At 39.4% G+C, this 19637-nt stretch overlaps 1 protein-coding gene across 1 annotated transcript in view; it reads right to left on the reverse strand.

Annotated features, from left to right (window-relative positions):
• LOC145671910 (prostatic acid phosphatase-like) overlaps positions 1 to 12236 on the reverse strand; it is a 188802-nt gene extending 176566 nt beyond the window's left edge. The window contains exons 1-2 of the mRNA XM_081741120.1: positions 12137 to 12236; positions 6351 to 6465 (exon numbers count right to left, since the gene is read on the reverse strand). Coding sequence (XP_081597246.1) covers positions 6351 to 6440 — 90 coding nt within the window. The 5' untranslated portion in view covers positions 6441 to 6465; positions 12137 to 12236. The remainder of the gene's footprint in view (positions 1 to 6350; positions 6466 to 12136) is intronic.
• Positions 12237 to 19637: the final 7401 nt, after the last annotated feature.

Consider the following 19637-nt stretch of genomic DNA (forward strand, 5'->3'; position numbering starts at 1 on the left):
CTGTGTTGAAAATTTGATCGAGATCGGTTGGGTGGTTCAAGAGATTAGGAGTCACAAAAATAGTCACTTTCAATTTTATGACATAGATTTATTGTTGTAGGATAATGTTATATCGCTCAACCCTCGATGTGTCGTATACCTAAGGATGCTAAAAGTTATATTGATAAACAATTATTCAACGTATAAGCATCCGCCCATGAAATCAAACTTGCGGTTACATGTATTAAGTTTTTTCAATGTCATGAAAATGTTATTTCGATATTAATTTTATGAGCACACATTAAAAATTCCCAACGGATGCTTGAGTCTGGGAGCCAAGGCCATACCCATGTAGTCGACACCTATGGTGTACGGTATCACCAATGTTCAATACTACATTTCACTTTAGTTTTGGAAGAAAAACACCACTAATATGTTTTAAAACGAAACGAAATATCTAGTTTAACGTCCCACGATTATGCATTGGGGCTAAGGGAGACGGTATTCATGAGAAATGAATGAAATAGTGGATTGAAGAAAGTAGGAGGGAACATCAAAACACCGAGAAATAGAGACCTGCACGGGCCGAAGTTTTTGGCCCGAGCCCAATCCAGCCCGAATGTATGTAGGCGCGGCCCAGCCCGGACCCGAAAGGTTTTGGAGATTTTCAGCCCGAGCCCGGCCCGGCCCTATAAGTTTTTTAAAATTCTTGGCCCAAGCCCGGCCCGGGCCCGATAAATTTTCGAAGTTTCATTTTATAACATTTTTCACGGGCACACTTGTTCAACGTTTGCCTTTATTCTAATTATCGTTTAACGAATGTCAATAATTATTAACCCTCGAGTAGTCGCGCCGCGGTCAAAAGCACCACAGGGAAATTATTTTCGATCGTGTGTCCATTCTGTTTGTCCGACAGACTTCTCCGTCTAGCTAATCTTGCCCCTCACCTTCCCAAACATTCCTTCTCAATCACTCCGTTATCCGTTGTTTAGTTTAAGTACTAGTGATTGTTTAGTGATTCTGCGGTGCTTTCCACCGCGCGCGACTAATCGTGTAATGTTTTTTCTCAGTGTTTCGCTCTGCACGTGACCTTTGCTTTGGAGGTGTTTAAGCTTTATAAACATAAATATTATTTTAATGGACGGAAGAGAGGTCGACAGAGTTAACAAACTGATACCAAGTATGAGAAAAGAGAAAATTAGAACTGAACAGCTTAAAACAACGGAGGGATATGTTAGGGATTGACTATTTGGATAAATCAGCCGACATGATCTCGTGGAAGCTTTGTCTGAGGAAGATCATAACGAATATTTATATATGAGTGAACACGAAAGGTCAAGTGAGGAGTCTGCGAGCGAATCTGAAGACCTTAAACCCAGAAATGACCAGCGATTCCCCGAATGTAGTCAGAGCAAGAGGGGACGAAATAAGCGACGACGAAGTGTAGAACAGTGTAAATTTGAAGATAACTTAAAATAATTCAATGTAGTGCTGTATAGGTGAAGTTTCAAAATAACAGGACCTTAAAATAATTCAATGTAAATTTGATTTGATTTCAATTTAGCGCCCTTTTCAGCATCAAGGCTATGTAAGACGTGGACCTACTGCTTAACGAAGGATCCGAACCACATGAGGTCCCACCGGGAATCGAGCCGGCAGTCCCACGCCAAAGGCGTGTATGCTAACCGCTAAGCTACGACTGAGCTCTAATTCAATGTAAAATGCGCTGTGAAGCTTTGTTTTATTGTTATGTTTATATAGTATATTTTTAACTAATTTACTATTGCATTTCTAATTTTAGACGAACCAAAGTTGACAAAAACAAAAGATCATCATCAGGTTTAGAATTTTCAATAAAACCAGTGCGTAGCTATCTATCTAAAGAAATATGTAACGACAAAAACATTTTATTCCAAATGAGAAATAAAAAAATAACATGTCTAGTTGTAGGTTTCTCTAATAGTTATTACTGTAAAACTTATTACTGTATAATAATAAAAATGTTATTCCCTCTTAATCAGAAAATATACAAAATTACGTTTCTAATACAAGAAAACTGTTTAAAACGATTTTTGCAACACATTATGTTCGTTCGGTCCATTTGACCGCGCGCGACTACTCGCGTTACTTTTTCAGCGCGACTTCTCGAGGGTTAAAGAATTGCAATTAATCGGCCCAAGCCCGGCCCGACTCAAAGAAATAATAGAATCGGCCCGCCCAAGCCCGGCCCGCGGGTAGGGCCGGGCTTCGGGTCTCGGGCAAGGCCCGGCCCATGCAGGTCTCTACCGAGAAAACCCACGCACACGGTGTTTGCCCACTAAAAAGTTTCCATGGCGCATGCTAGAATCCAACCAGGGACCCGTATAACCACATGTGACTGCTCTACCACCGAAACGGTACTTGTGCAAGACTCTTGCGCAAGAGTCTTGGTCTTGGTCTTGGTCTTGCAGGTGTGGTCTTGGTCTTGGTCTTGCACCCCTTGGTCTTGGTCTTGGTCTTGCATGCAAGACTCTTGCAAAAACTGCAAGACCAAGACTCTTGCGCTCATCACTAGTTTTGTTTGATCTTTTGTTTTGAGACCGTTAATGTTTTCCACCGTAAATGAAATTCCATCATACATTTGTGCAGTTAACTTCTTGTGGATTGCGTTCGTAAAATGTTAATTTTTACCAATGTCACTTCCCTCAAGAGTCGCCTCTGTTACTGACGTTGGTTGTCATTCCGTACCAGTATACACAAAAATTCTGCAGACATCATTATAATTGTTATGTTTATTATCGCTATCTAAATCTCAAATTTTTGCGTTGTGTTAACAAACGATTCTCAGGCCCTTTTGTTGCGGAGACATTCCGACCCGGGCCCTTTTGATGAGGGGCGTTTTGATTCGGGCCATCTGTCTCGGGCCCGTTTGTTGAGGAAATATTTCGACCGGGCCCTTTCGACGCGGGCCCGTTTGACTCCGGCTTTATTTGACCCGGGTCCATTTGACGCAGGGCCTTTTGACTCGGGTCCCTTTGTCGTGGAACACTTTTGACTTGGGTTCTTTTTATGAGGGGCGTTTTGAGTCGGCCCCTTTTGACTCCAGCCCTTTAAACCAGCACCCTTTTGACGCACGGCCGTTTGACTCGGCCACTTTAGTAGGGGGACCCCTTTGGACTCGGCTCCTTTTTATGAGGGGCATTATGATTCGGGCCCTTATGTTGTGGAGACCTTTTGAACAGGTCCCTTTTGATGTGGGGCAGATTTCACTCGGGCCCTTTTGTAGCGGGGCCCATTTCGACGCAGGCGCGTTTAATGCAGGTCCTTTTGACTCGGGTCTTTTGTCGGGAGACTCTTTTGACTATGGCCCTTTTGATGAGGGGCGTTTTGATTCGGGCCTTCTGGCTCGGGCCCTTTTGTTGAGGAGACCTTTCGACCCGGGCCCTTTAGACGCGGGGCCGTTTGACTCCGGCTTTTTTGACCCGGGTCCGTTTGACGCAGGGTCTTTTGATTCAGGTAACTTTGTCGTGGAACCCTTTTGACCCGGGCTCTTTTTGAGGTGCATTTTGATTTGGCCCCTTTTGACTAGGGACTTTTTAATCCGCGACCTTTTGACTTACGGCCGTTTGACTCGGGCCCTTTCGTAGCGGGGCCCCTTTTGACTCTGCTCCTTTTTATGACGGGCGTTTTGATTCGGGCCCTTTTGACTCGGGACTTATGTTGTGGAGACCTGTTGACCCGGGACCTTTTGATGTGGGGTCGTTTTCACACGGACCCTTTTGTGGCAGAGCCCCTTTTGACCCGGGCTCATTTGACGCAGGGCCTTTGACTCGGATCCTTTTCTCGTGGGCTCCTTTTGACTATGACTCTTTTTATGAGGGGCGTTTTGATTCGGCCACTTTTGACTCGGTCCCTTTTGACGCAGGGTCGTTTGACTCTGGCTCTTTTGTAGCGGAGTCCCTTTTGACTCGGGCTTTTTTATGAGGGTCGTTTTGATTCGGGGCCTTTTCACTCGGGGCCTTTTGACTCGGGCCCTTTTGTTGCGGAGACCTTTCGACCCGGGTCCTTTTTATGAGGGGCGTTTTGATTCGGGCCCTTTTGATCCGAGCCCGTTTGACGCAGGATCTTTTGACTCGTGCCCTGTTGTTGCGGAGATCTTTTGACTCGGGCCCTTTTGTAGCGAGGGGGCCATCTCGACCCGGGCCCATTTGACGCAGGGCCCTTTTGACTCGGGTCTTTCTGTCTTTGCCCTTTTGTTTGGCCCTTCTAACATGGAACCATATATATAACGCAGCAGCTGAATTCCTGTGGCAGAGGGCCTGGGGGAGTATGAGTAAATCGATGATCGATCGATCCAGGGCGCAGTAAAATTAGTTACACCACTGTTCATATCTATTTCTTTCTATTCTCTCGACATCATGTCTGGAGATGAATGTTCTGACTAATAAGCTACAGTGGCGAAAGACGATATACGCTATCAATGATAAATGTTATGACTGTTAATATATATAGGGAATAAAACGAAACATTCTATATCGGACTTCCCCTCCACCCGTTGAAAAAAATCCTGCGGGCGTTAGTGATTATGATGTTGCTTAGTTACTGTATTATATTGTTCTATACACGGAATAAATACTTATGTGTTTTATATAATAATGAGAACCTTATTTACATTTATTACGGCCCTTGCTTTACGAGAAACATTTTCACGTTCAGCGTAATCAGTTTCCATTCTAAAATAATTACAGTGAGGCGAACGAAATAATTCACGCACAGATTTAGGACTTAGAATAATGTTTTGCGAACATGTAGTAAATCCCTGAAGATTAAAAAGCGCTAGTAGCAGTAATTAGCTTAGTCGTTTCCTATAGTCCCTTAGTGAATTACATAAATCTTACAGATGTTGTATCTCTTTCTTTCTCCTCTCTATACATCATGTCTGGAGATTAATGTATGGACAAATAGGCTACAGAGGCAATTTTAAAAAGTAAGATGATCTACGCTATCAGTGACAGATGTTGTGGTGTTTAACTTAACATATAAGGCAATAATACGAATCTTTTCAGAGATGACAGTGCACTGATGCTTCAAATCTGTGTCTTTACTCCCTATACCTACTTTATTTTCCTAGTCAAAATAAAAACTCTTCAAAATTAATCACAAATTCTTATGCAACCATCCCTTCTTTAATGTACTGCGCTGTCACATACCCGTCACGGCGATGTAAAGGCACTTTTGGCGACGAGGATACATACAACCAGCTCATCAATTTGGAGTTTTTATACTACGAATCATGCAACACTGAGGCAGTGTTTGAGATGTAAAACTTGAGTGAATTAGCGTTGCCCACGAAACCTGTGAAATTTTTAGCCTTGTCTAGTTTTTCTTCTCAACTCGATTTTAAAAACCTATTCCTTGTTTCGCGAGCAACACTAAATAAGAGAACAAGAATTTCAGGAATGATCAAAAAATGCATCAAAAGATTGCGATCTTGGCCAATAAGTAGTTTTGAATCAGGGGCCACAAAATTTTTGAACGGCCCTTAAATCTAGTTTTCGTATTTTCTATTGAATAAGCACATCATTCTGAGTTAAGTAATAGTTTGGGTTTGACTACACTATATGTAGTTCTCCAGATATAAGGCCTTCCAGAAAATTTTTGATTGATATAATATATTGGATCTTTTGATTCAATAATTGAAAAGGCAAAAGAATTAATTTTAAATAGTATAAAACCTTGGCTGAGAAAGTATAACGGCCAGTGTAAAGAAAAGAAAGAAGAAAATTTTAAAAAGCATGATTTGATAGTTCGAGAAATTTCAAGTGCTAGTTCATGAGTGAAATCGGTACAGCACGCAGGTTTTATTCATATCTCATGAATTAATTAATGGCTCGATTATGATGTTCCAGAAACAGTTGAAGGTGGATATATTGTCTAAAGTTTCATTATTCTTAAAATGCTCTTAGTTTTCTAGATATTTCAAAGTGAAGCCCAAATGAGATAGACAAAAGTGCAAAAAATCAAGAAGTGTAGAGTAAATAGATTAGTAGTAAATAGAGTAAATAGAGTAGAGTAAATAGATTAAATTTATTTTCTAAATATAAAATTATTATTAATAATAACCAGTCCACTTTCTTCTGTGAATTTGGCGTTTACGAAATAAAATCTATGAATCCTTATTACGGTTATGAGAACAAATATTCGAGCATGTGAAATTTCCTTCCTACCATCTTAGGATGCCATTTTGAATGTGAAGCCGGTATATATAGATCGGGACTTCTGGTAGATCGGGACTTCGGGTCTACAATACAGCATCAAATTCCTTTTTTCTAGTGATGCACATGGTGCATGTGAGTAAGAACAAATCAAGATGTTAAATTTTCTTTACTTACCACTTGAACTAGCAGTAGACTCTTTTCCGCTGCTTTATTGAAACCCATACAATATAAATTGAAAACTAGGAACACCTTATGGTAGTCCATGACTGTCAAGTCAGCCTATTCCAACCTGAAAATAAAGCATGCGTGTCTTCATCAATTTTACTGCTGCTCAACTATAGCAGTGCTATTCAACCTGTTTTTCTCGCGTACCCCTAGGCACAGTTCGCTATCCAATTATGTACCCCTGAAGCTGTTTATAAAAGAAATTAAATCATATATAAATGTTCTGTTAATTAAAAAGGGGGACAAATAGAGACCGAACAAAATGACAATCAGTGTGCCAATCGAAAAACTATTTACAGGGGGAATACTGCATCCGAAAAAATTAACATGGAAAATTTTAAAACATATGAGAGACATCCAGTTCTACTAAGGAGGATTTTCCTCTCATCCTCCTCGCACACTGAGGACAATGTTAAAAATTCAAAAAAACTAAAGGTAACTTTAGAACTAACCTGTTAATGAGATGACTGAGCTTGTTTCCGGGACGCCAACTCCTCGAATCTTGGTCGAATCTTCGAGAGCGCGAGAATCAGAGCTGATTCTTGATTCAAGGAATTTCTGTGCTTCGCTTTTTATTGATGTTAACGCGGAGAAACCATTGGAAAGAAAAAAAATCTCCAACTATGAAAATTCAATAAATATTGGAAATATGCTTATTTTAGGATTATGTACCCCGAGAAACATCTCCGCGTGCTCCCAGGGGTATGCGTACCAGTGGTTGAATAGCACTGATCTATAGTATGTATAAATTAGATTTGTTGGGCCTTATCCAGAGTCATTCTGACGCGTGATTCGTTCCATACTAAAGAGTTCAACTAACATATGTTCCCCGCAGCAGTCAAGCCTTTATTAAGACGCTAATCATATGTCGAAACGACTCTGCAAGTGCATAAGGCGGATTGTACTTAAAGGTGCCAGTCTCATGTTTTAGAATTACAATTGGCTTATTCCTGCGTTATTGCAACTAAGTAGTAGTTCTGAATTTGAAGGAAAGTGTTCAACAAAAGTGTTTCGAAAGTTTTGAATCAAAAGGTTAACCAGTTTGCAAAGACTTCCTTGTCAGTCCTTCTCTTTCGGTATTTTTTTTTATTTTTATTTTTTTATTTTTTAGTAAGATTAAAATACTGTGTATGTTAGTTACAACAGAATGTATAGAATTGTAAAACGTCAAACATTCATTAATTCTTATTTTTCTTTAAATGAAACATATTGTAACACCTCTGAGTAGTTGGATCCCTATAACTACTGTTTGGCATCGCGTTTGATACATAAATGACCACTATTCTTTTATGGGATTTTGTAGACCAAACCCACAGAGACAGCCAACATATTAGGTCGACACTTGTCTTCTCTCTGACTGTGTACTGTTCAATCGAGTTTAGTCGCTTTCGGATTCGTACTAGTGATAAGCAATTGGTCTTGCACTGGAACCCTTGGTTTTGGTCTTGGTCTTGCCTGGAAGAGTCTTGCAAGTCTTGCTTTAAAGAAATAATATGCTTTCCATAGGTAAATTTTACTCGGGATATAGGGGATTATAAATTCTTCTGTGCCCCAATACTAACAGAAATACAATGTATATTTCTAAATGTAATAGTTTATGATGATAATGTACAACATAGGCGATGACCTTCATTTTTTTCAATGGGTGCCCACGCTTCACTACTTATAAATCACAATGTTTCGTAATCTTTTTTTATATTTTTTAACAGATTCAATGCTCCACTGGTTCACAAACTGGGAAGGCTACAACTGAGAAGCATGAAAGTAAATCAAGACGGCACAGATTACTGAAATATCATAAATTTCAAAATTACTTTTACACTCTAAAGGCGTCAGATTTTTTTATCAACCACGATTACCTAATCTTTGTATTGAACAAACTTTCAATTAAATATTGAGATTTTGTTTTACAGATTCTAATATGTACTCTATGGGACAGAAACATAGACGTTACGCAAAAGCCGTGAAAAATGGGGTCTTTCGAAACGTGGCCATGGAGACAAAAGGAGAGAATTAGCTCGGTTGAACGGAAGACGAATGAGAAGTTGTTAGAAATAGTAGCAGTAGGGGAGAATAGAAGAATTTTATATGTAATTAAGAGGAGGAAGAGGAACTGGTTGGGATATTGGCTGAGGAAGAGGAACTGGCTGAAACTTAATATAACATATATTACAAACATCTTGGCATTTCAGGTAAACGAATAAAACGCAAGCTCTGACGCGACGTTGCCGAGTAGTAAAGGGGTGTGGCTATGGCTAAGCAGATGAAGTACAGCGCGATCAGGTGGCAGGGGACAGACGTGGATGTGTACAAAATAAACGTGGCAATACAGCTAGCCTCTCATTTGCTAGCAGCATTTACAGGGAACTTGCAGCGCCGCCTTCAAATGCCAAGATGTTTGTCACGCCGTTTAGTATTAGCAGCCAGTAGTAGTAGCAGTAACGACGATGAGGAAGAAGACGAGGATTCTGTTCTGTACACCAGGTTATAGAGACCTGCATGGGCCGGGCTTGGGCGGGCCGACTCTGTTATTTCTTTGGGCCGGGCCGGGCTTGGGCGGGCCGACACTGTTTTTCTTTGGGCCGGCCGACATTGATTTCTCTTCAGGTCGGACCGGGCTGGGGCCGATTAATTGCAATTCTTTAATACTTGACTTTCGTTAAACGATAATTGGAATAAATTCAAACGTTGTAGAAGTGTATCCATGAAAAATGTTACAAAGAATGTAATAGCTATTTACAGTTTTTGTTGCTTAGCGGTTCCACTTTCACTATAGAGAATTGCAGGCATTGCGCGGTAAATTGAGCTTGACCTTCACTGAACCCAAAATATGACAAGAAGGGTGGGAAAGTTTTGCCTGTCGCTAAACCATATTGCAATCTTCACTTATGCTAAAAATCAATTAAGTTAGATTTTTCTTACAGGAAATGGAGATTTTGTTCTCTCGATGACAGGCAAAGTTCTAGGAGGCAATGGTACCATTAGGTAGGCAAGCGTCAGGTTGTGAACCAGAGTTTAGAAAATGTTTCTGAGGGTAGGTCAAATTAGTACTAAATTTTAAGAAAGATTGGGGCTCGAGCTCAATTTTTTAAAAATTTATCGGGCCGGGGTTGGGCTAAAAACTTTTAAAATTTATCGGGCCCGGGCCGAGCTTGGGCCAATAATTTTAAAAATGTTATCGGGCCGGGCCGGGCTCGGGCCGAAAACCTCCAAAACTTTTCGGGCCCGGGCTGGATTGGGCTCGGGCCGAAAAATTCGGCCCGTGCAGGTCTCTACCAGGTTAGTGTTTCGTCATGAATACAGAAGTACTGTTTCATCCTTATGGTAGCAATTTGCAGTCTCCACCAGAGGTGCTAGGTTCGAGTCAGCAATGTGACGCACGCAGTAAGGAGTAGCCAGACACTTGTGTACAAGCCGTGCAGAGGAGAGACGTATGTGAGCAGAATGCGACCGAAAATGACCCTTTTTAGGAGGTCCTACATCATAGCACTTTCTGATATAGGCTACAGTTATAGCCGAATAAGAACACAGTGCAAGAAGAAAGGTTTCACAGTGTCTGATAAGGAAATTAATGCAGCCATCCATCGCAATGCAAACCCAGAGCAAACCATTGCCATATGTCGTCAAAAGGGAGCAAAAGGAGCAACCGGCTCCACAACGCAGTCAAGACGTGATCCAGGAGAATCCACCCACCTAACGTGACATAGCGAGGCGTGTTGGACGGTCAACTGCAACAGTACACCGAATCATACGCGACAATTTGGAACTCAGAAGTGCACACAAGCGGCGGGTTCATGTTCTGAAGTCAACGCACATCGCAGAACGGCGGGTGGCATGCAAAAGTTTGTATGAAGATTACCTGACAGGTGACAAATACCGTTATGTGATCACCTTAGATGAAGCATGGGTCTATCTGACAGGATCCTAGCAGATGCGTGCAATTTACACCGCCGCAGTGATAGAACCGATCATGCAAAGTGGGTTCTCTCCTGCAAGGAGAGTTTTCCAAAGGCATTTATGGTAGTGACGGGTTTCTGTGCAAAAGGAAAGCTTCCGATACACCGGGTGTCATCAAATGTCAAGGTGAATGCAGCGTATTATATCGAGCATGCACTGGAACCCATCTATCGCCAACATGCCCCGGCTTTGTATGGCAATGACACTGACAGAGTGTTCATCCACCAGGACAAGGCCAGCAGCCATACTGCCAAACGAACGGTGGCCTACATGACACGTATGGAACAGGAGACAGGTGTAAAGGCTAAGCCATTTCGAGACATTCCCGTCAAGTCACCAGATGCATTTGCTATGGACTTCTGTGCTTTCGGCCTCCTCAAACGGAACATCAATAAGCGTCGTCCGACCACACTTGGTGGCCTTTGGAAAGTGTACAAGGAGGAGTGGGCGAAATTGGATCAGGCAGTGCTCAATAGAGGTCTCCTTCAGTAGAAACTACGATGTCATGCAATCGTTCAACAACGGGGCTCTCACATCGAACATGATCGCTGGTGGAAACGGGGTTTTATGCCCTTGGGCACGGGTCTGTGCTTCACTACCATAAGGCTGAAACAGCCTTCTGCACCTTACGTTTTTAAATAAAGTGTCCCTTCTTATTTTGAAGCACGATCTGCATATTTACATGACAGACCCCGAGTCAGGACGCTAAGACACAGGGCCACAGAATTTCATGGGCTAAATTTAGCTCAATTTCAATTTTTGACTGCTTACTTTTTGAACATAATATTTATCTACACAAACAACTGAAAGGTTCAGGAGGTTGAGCCTCCTTAGCTACAGGCCTGCAACATGATAATAGTAATTTTAAAAAACTAAGCTTAAATTCATACTCTGTGCAATAGTTTATTTAGAGGTTATTTTCCTTTTCTCAGTTGAAAAGAACGAAATTGAATCACGTACCTCGCCTATTCGAGACAAACGTGTCCACCACCAGTGACTCCGTAAGAGAAGCTGAAACATGCAAGGTTTGTTTCTTCATCAAGAGACGTGTAGTGGCCTGTGCTGTGAAATCGCGGAAGCGTAGTTATTATGATACAATGTTCAAACGTTTTCTAACAGTAACAATGAAAGGTTTATTTTCTTGAGTAACAAACGTACGGCTAGAGAAATTTCCAGGGGAGCAGTTTTTTTTTTTTTTTTTTTGTATACTAAAAATAATAGTTTTACATTACGTAAAATACATTACAATATATCGTGACTGAAGAGCAGTCCGGGGCAGACAATGCCATCGGGGAACACACATACCCTTACCCCTCTCTGCCGTCGTCACTGATTTCAATTATCACGAAATGTGTGGTAAAGTAGGAGCCGGGAAGAAGGGACCTTAGTTGCAGTAAACGACGCGTTTAGTGCACAAGGGAACCATGTTCTCTTTTGGTAATTTTGGACATATTTCATTAAGGTCCGTATCTGAAACTTATGTCAGATCTTTAAAAAATTATGCCCAGGTATTGTAAAAACATATAATATATATATATATATATATATATATATATATATATATATATATATATATATATATATATAATAACTTTTCCGTGTACTTACAACACAATACAAACTTCGTCTCTTTTTCTTATAGCTTTGGTAAATGGACCTGATTGCCTTTTACTCTAACACCCCAAATAGTGATCACCTAAATCCATGAAATAATAATTCAACAACAACTAATTTAAAACTTAAATTTCCAAGAAAGAAACACTTATTTTGTTACTAACATATTGCAGGGTAAAAGTTCTCCACACACGGCCACCTTCACAAAGGATACAAGCAGCATGAGTTCTTAAAATGACTCTTAAAGTATTAATTCTTCGTGAGACTATGACATATATATTCGATCTCTCTTAGTTTGTCACACAGAATTTTATATTACGTGTTTGTGAATTTCACATTTCTTATCTTGAATCGATCATAAAGATATCATAGTCAAGTATGTACCAATGTATTGATTTAGTCACAAAAAAAGAACAAGATCTTAAATCATAAAAAGAATAATATCATTCACATTCAATTGTTTTTACTAAGGTCACGTGTCACTAAAGCAACATGTCTAAATAAATTAAACCATGTTGTCTTAAGAATTTACGAGTGTTTCAATTTAGAATGTGTTAATGGACAAACGGAAACTACTGAAATATGAATACTGTTCTCTTTGAATTCTCGCCGTTCCTAGTGTTTAGTTCAATACAATCAACACTTCAAATGTGTTCTTAATCTTTTTCCACTGAAGTTTTGCTGAGTTTCTTTAAAAGAGTAAATAAATACTGAAAAATATATGATTCATTCCATATGCAATTTTTTAGTAGAAAATATGCAAACTGTGAGTATAAGAATAAAGTGTACAAGAAATATACGATCGTTAATAGAATGTGCGATTTTAAAAGAAACACGATTCAAAATTCTAATTTTATAGTTCCCAAAGCCTGTGAGACATGTGGCTCACTGGGAACGAAATGGAACTGAAGTATTCCTTTTTCTTATTTTTAATAGCATGGCCTATCTATCACAGAAGTTGCCAGGAAGAATTAATACAATATGTTACTTTTTAATTTTTGCAAAATCTAAATAGCTACACCTCATCAATATTCAATAAGTCGTGAATAATGGCGTGGTTCCTTGTGCATACATATTAATTGAAGCCATAGTTTGCAAATCTGGTGCTGTAAAATGATGGTACTAAAACCTGTGAGCTAACAAAATTAGTAAATTTACTCTTACAGAGTGTGAGTCAAAAGTCAGATGACAGTCCCGACACACGAAGATCTGTTCGGTTTAGGGGTTCCTGCAACCTCAGAAGCAGAAGTAGTCTCCACGGTCGCATGTTGGAGCCCATCATCTTCAATATCGCTGGATTATTTTAAATAAGAAGGTCGGTATGCGATGCGTGCTTTATATGCAGTTTTCTTTGCAGGAGTCCAATACCGTTTAACTGTTTTGTCTTATCACTAATCGTTGACTAATTACAGTACACAATCCGAATTTTGAGATGAAGTTTCTGAGATGTTTCTTCTGCTGATGCTGAGGATGCTGATTACAAAAATGAACTTCCTTTTACGCTAATACATCAGCTTTCTTCAGAAAAAGCTCCCAAACACGGGAAAATTACGAAGTTTGTGCATTTTAAATAATATATAGAAAATTTCAAACTCGAGATAAATAGAATGTTCAGGGTGATTTGAAATCGGAAATTTGGGTAGATTTCCAAAATATTACTTTTTCTGTAGCACATTTATTCTTTAATCTATAGCTGTCTACAGCATATAAGTGTTGTAATCGACATACACATATATTGCATAAACAAAAATAAAAACCTCAATTTTACCCATGGATATTTGTATTTTTATATTAAATATGTAAGCATATTTCTGAAATGTTTTAATTGCCATTGGTGTTGTTTGTAGTATTTATAGTAGCAGTAGTAATACTTACATACGTACTACACCAAATATGTTAAAACACTTTGTAATTACTATAGTAGCAAATATACATGTAACACAAATGCATAAATGAAAGTAGCGATACCGCCTATCGTATTCTTTCTGTCTCTCAGGAATAGACACAGTTTTCGAAATAAATCCCAAATACTTTTAAAGGGTTTCTCTCTCTCTCTCTTATTTTTTTTAATACGTGCTAGACCGGAATAATGACCCCAATAAATGAAACACACTTAGTACCATAACCAATGATTACCTTTCCCTCGTCGAGTGCTGGAACCAGGCCCGAAACCAGCCACAGAGGTTTGGGGAGGCCATGAAGACGTTAGGAGAGACCAAGTCATTAAAAATTATCTATATATATAAAAGAGAACGTACAAATCCTTTGTCCGCTCATCACGCTAATACGGCTGAACCAATTTCTTTTATTTTTGGGGGGTTATTAGGATTTGGACCCTAGATGGTTTTTATCATATCACTTTAATTTTCAATTACCAGTGTCTTGAGATAATTGACCATTCAGGTGTCCATTACGTACAAATCCTTTGTTAGTTCATCACAGGTATAAAAATAAACGTATTTATATGCAACCCGCATGACCGTGTCACTCGGCGGGTTAACATAAATGACAGGCGTTATAATGGTTTTTATCATATCACTTGAAAGCGAAAAAGTAAAAATTATCTAAGTAACAAAGTTTATTGCGTTCGGGGGTGACCGCAGCGAAGCGGGGCGGGTTAACATAAATGACAGGCGATATAATGTTAACATTTACTGCAATCTTCTATGGTTTTTATCATATCACTTGAAAGCGAAAAAGTAAAAATTATCTAAGTAACAAAGTTTATTGCGTTCCGGGGTGACCGCAGCGAAGCGGGGTGAACGCTGCTAGTCTTACAAATATCTAAACTGTGTTTTTGTAATGAGGTCTGGAGGGGCCACGAAAAGTTTAGGGATGCCAGGCCCCCTAGCCCCCTTCTGATTGCGGGCCTGGCTGGAACCAAAATAAATGAAACGCAATCACCATGAGAAAAATTGTTAGTTAACACTGTGATATATTAAGCCCCCTTAACCTTATACGACGAGGTATAAATTGGCTTGCAGTGAATTTTGAGTTTTACGTCCCACGCTTATGCCGGCTAAGCTAAAGGAAAATGGCTTGCAGTGAATGAAATAATTGTAATTGGATGAGTAAGTTGTATTAGAATCCTTTACTAATGAAACACGACTAAGCTTTACATTTACATTTACAAAAATGAATAATTGTAACTGATTTTAAAGCATAAACATGTAACTCCTTTACTATTTACTACTGACCTCTAGTGATGAGCAAATGCAAGACCAAGACCAAGACCCGGGTGGCCTTGGCCTTGGTCTTGGTCTTGCTCTTGCACTGGAACTCTTGGTCTTGGTCTTGGTCTTCCTTCCAAGACTCTTGCAAGTCTTGCTTTTAAGAAATCTTATTTTTTTTAGAGGTATATTACTCTGGATATAAGGGATAATAAATTCTACAATGCGCCAATAGTAACGGAAATACAATAGATGTTTCTAAACGTAATATAGTTTACCTTCGTGTAAGTATGATGATAGTGTACAGTACCCATGCTTCACTATTTATAAAATAAATCACAACGTTTCGTAATCTTTTTATATTTTTCAACAGATCCAACACTCCACTGATTCCCAAACCAACACCACCTAGATTTGATCTCAAATCTAGGTGGTGTTGCCCAAACTGGGGAGGCTACTCATGAGACACATGAAAGAAAATCAAGACGGCACAAATCATTGAAATACCATGAATTGCACATTTATTTTTACACTCTAAAGGTGTCAGATTTGTTTTGTTTTCAACCTCGATTAGTTAATCTGTGTATTGAACAAACTTCCAGTTAAATATTGAGATTTTGCTTTACGATTCCATATGTACTCTATGGGGCAGAAACATGGACATTACGCAAAAGTGATTAAAAAATTGGAGACTTTCGAAACGTGGGCATGGAGGGAAAAAAGGAGAGAATTAGCTGGGTTGAACGAAAAACGAACGAGGTGTTAGAAATAGTAGCAGTAGGGGAGAAAACAAAAAATTTAGATATAATTAAGAGGAGGAAGAGAACTGGTTGGGACATTGGCTGAGGTGGAACTGTATTGTGAGAGACGTGCTACAGGGTATAGTGGAAGCAAAGAGAGGGAGAGGCAAAGAAACTAGCTGAGGACCACCGTACATCGAAGCTTCTCAGTTGCACCAAGTGACCTGCCAGTAATGACAGAATAGTTATGATGATGATATGTTTAGCAATATTGACCAAAAAGATAGAGAAAATTAAAATAATATTGATTATAATCAAACCAGTTTTAAAGAAATCTGTAATATTATGAGTTTGCTGCTGCTTTAATGGAAATAGTTTCTACGCTTCGTTTTTATGCACTGGTAAAAGATGTTTTGTCAATCCCGAAGTGTTTCTGTTTTTCATTTCAATTACCACTTTATTCTTCGATTTTTTTGCATAGTTTGCATAACACATCGGGATGCACTCCACTTCCAGCAACAACTTCGAACTACGCATGGAATTTACTTTTTGCACTCGTCACTTTTTTTTTTTTTTTTTTTTTTTTGAATTTCTTCTCACTGGACGTTTGTGGCGTTTGGTCAGCAGACTGTCTGAGTAAAACCAACTGCAGGGTAAAAATCAAATCCCTCTTTTGCTATGTTTATCCCAGGACGAGCCGACGAACTTTACCAGCTCGAAGGTCAAAGGTTAAAGTTTACTCCAGGTAACACATACCTGTGAGATAGTGTCTGATTTCCCAATAAGCAAGGTCCGTCGACCCTAGTCTTCCCGATCGACGGACCTTGCCCAATAAGTAATCCTCACAGTGTTGCCAGATGCCTAGAGTTGAATTTCCCACATCAATTATGAAAATTTCCCACATTTGCCTGATTTTTCCCACAATATTTCTTTTATCAATTTTATAACTTTCAATTACCGAGTTAACATGGGTTTCTACAAAACCCTCTTCACTAACAGGAAGAAAAGTTTACAGACTAAATATTAGCAATTAATACGAGGATGGTTTGCATTAACTAATTAAACCATTGTTCTGCGCAAATCGAAGTTTAAAACTATCATGTGCTGATAAACCTGGATTTGCAACAAACAGCAGCTTCATTAGTTGATGCAAAACATCATATTTCTGATTCAGTATATGAGCCATTAGATTAATGAAATCATAAACAACAACAACAACAACAAATCAAAGTTTCACATACTGAAGAAATCTGACAAAAATTAACAATAATATTAACTGACCACAGGGACATCTGAACAGGGGGTGCAGAAGGGCCTTCAGCATCATTAGTCGTACAAATCATCAGAGTTGTGGAGAGAAAGATGAGCGCTGCTGACCTTGAAGGAAGAACAATCTATGTTCTTCGCCTGAAAAGCTGATCTCACTACTGCCACTGCATTAAGAGCATCATCTCCAATTCTGTTCCTCTTTTTTGTTTTCACATCATTCACAATGGAGAAAATTCTTTCCGATTCAGCATTTGAGTGGGGCAATGTGAGTACAAGTCTTGCAAGCTTGCTTAAGTTGGGGAACTTAAGTTCATCATTAAAATCTTTCGTTTTTGAAATGAAATCCCACATTATATCCAATTCCATAGCCATTAAATTAATTTTTTCGTTGGCATTAAAGAAGTAATGATGAGAAATGAATGAAATGGTGGAATGAAGAAAATAGGAGGAAACGGGAAAACCCCGAGAAAACCTACGCACACGGTCTCTATCCACCAAAAAAACTCACATGGTGCAAGCTGGGATCGAAGCAGGGACCCTAGCACCAAAGGTGAACGCTCTACCACTGAGCCGGTACTTGTGCAAGACTCTTGCGCAAGAGTCTTGGTCTTGGTCTTGGTCTTGCAGGTGTGGTCTTGGTCTTGGTCTTGCACCCCTTAGTCTTGGTCTTGGTCTTGCATCGGGATTCCTGGTCTTGATCTTGCATGTAAGACTCTTGCAAAAAACTGCAAGACCAAGACTCTTGAGCTCATCACTATAAAGAAGTGTGGCAGAAACCTCTATTCAATAAACAAATCGTTTCGTCAACGATTACTGAAATGTTTGGCTAAATGTGTAAGCTCTTTTAGCTCATTTCTAGAATCTACTTCTAAGGCTACAGAGGGAGGCAGAAACCTTAGTTCACGAAGGAGAGGTTGATTCACTGGTAAGCGTCTTTGAATATCAGTCACCACTGTAACATACAATTCCAAACATCTCTTTCGCACTTCTTCTGCCCCGGAAGTTGGTAACTCACTTAACAAATTCTCAGCGTCCGGACCAAGGTACACTTCGGACAAGGGAAGAAAGTTTCTGGGACATGAAGCATTCACTGTCTCTATATCTTGTAAAGCACTTGACACTAAAAAGTTCTGCCCTATCTCCTTCAGAAGACGCACAGAAGATTCGGTTAAGGTATGAATAAGTATTTTCCGACCTTGAAAAAGTACATTAAAAGTATTAAGGTACCTCAACACATATTTGAGGAAAAACATGTATGTCTTTGTGAATAGATTGTCAAGTTCTGTCAATATCATTTCTGCACTTTTCAATTTATCTTCGAAGACTGCTAATTGAAAAATACTTTTGAGCGCCTCCCAATTTTCAAGAATACGCATTGCTAACCATCTCGTAAGGGCAGGCTTGAGAATTTTTTTCCTTTCTGTGTTCAAAAATTTTTGAATTTTGTGAAATTGTGCGTTTCGTTTTGAACTGCATGAAAATAGGAGCAAATATTCCTTACGAGTTCTTCCGATGCCCACGGGAGTTTCTCACAGGCTTTGCTAGCGATTAAAGCTACAGAGTGACAGATGCATCCCATGGAAATTAGGTCACTCGAACACTTTTTAAGGCGCGAAACAAAAGAGTCTCTGGCCCCCACCATAACACTGGCTCCATTACAAGCAACTCCAACTATATTATTTAAGGGTATATCCTTGGAAATAAGGCACTCTTTAAAGACGGTATATATGTTTTCTGCCGAACAGTCGTCTCGTGAATCTAGATTTACCAGCTCCAAGGGCTGAGTTTTCACTCTCCCTGTTATCGGTGAAATATAGCGCACAAGAACACAAAGAAACTTTTTTAATCCAATATCTGTACTTTCGTCAATTAAAATGGAAAAAGCGGTATCTTTGATATCGTTTACAACTTCATCTGTTTCAACCTGAGCAACAACATTCTTGATCAAACTCGTACATTTCGTTCGTTTTAATTTTAGTTCCTGAGCAATTGTGTAGTAGAAATGGAAAAGGCTGAAAGTGCCAAAAAATAAAAAATCGATTTTTTGCATGGAATGTGTTGTAAACGACATCGCCAATAACCTAGAGAAGGTCCAAAGTGCCAGAAAAATTCCTACTAGTTTCTAGAGCACTCGCAAGGAGCAGCACCTTAAAGGATAAAGTACAGTTTTAGGAAGTTTTTATTGAATACTGGAAATTTTACTTTGTGGCACTTTCAGCCTTTTCCATTTCCATTACTCAATTGTAGAATCTTTGAAAATATCTTGAACAACGGGAACTAGGTGCTCAACTATTTGGAACCCTACGTTGTGCTCAGCGAAGAAAGTGGCTAGTTTTATCTCAGCTTCTTTCACTTTCGTTGAGGACGTAGGAGTATCTTTAGTGTCTGTCTTATTTTTCTGCACATATCCACTGATTGATGGTGTTGCCGAAAATGATTTCACTGCGTTTTTGTGCTTTAGACCTTTGCTATGTTTTTGAAGATCA

This window comes from Thermobia domestica, chromosome 15 (genome assembly GCF_964235325.1).
Source record: "Thermobia domestica chromosome 15, izTheDome1.hap1.1, whole genome shotgun sequence".
NCBI lineage: Eukaryota > Metazoa > Arthropoda > Insecta > Zygentoma > Lepismatidae > Thermobia > Thermobia domestica.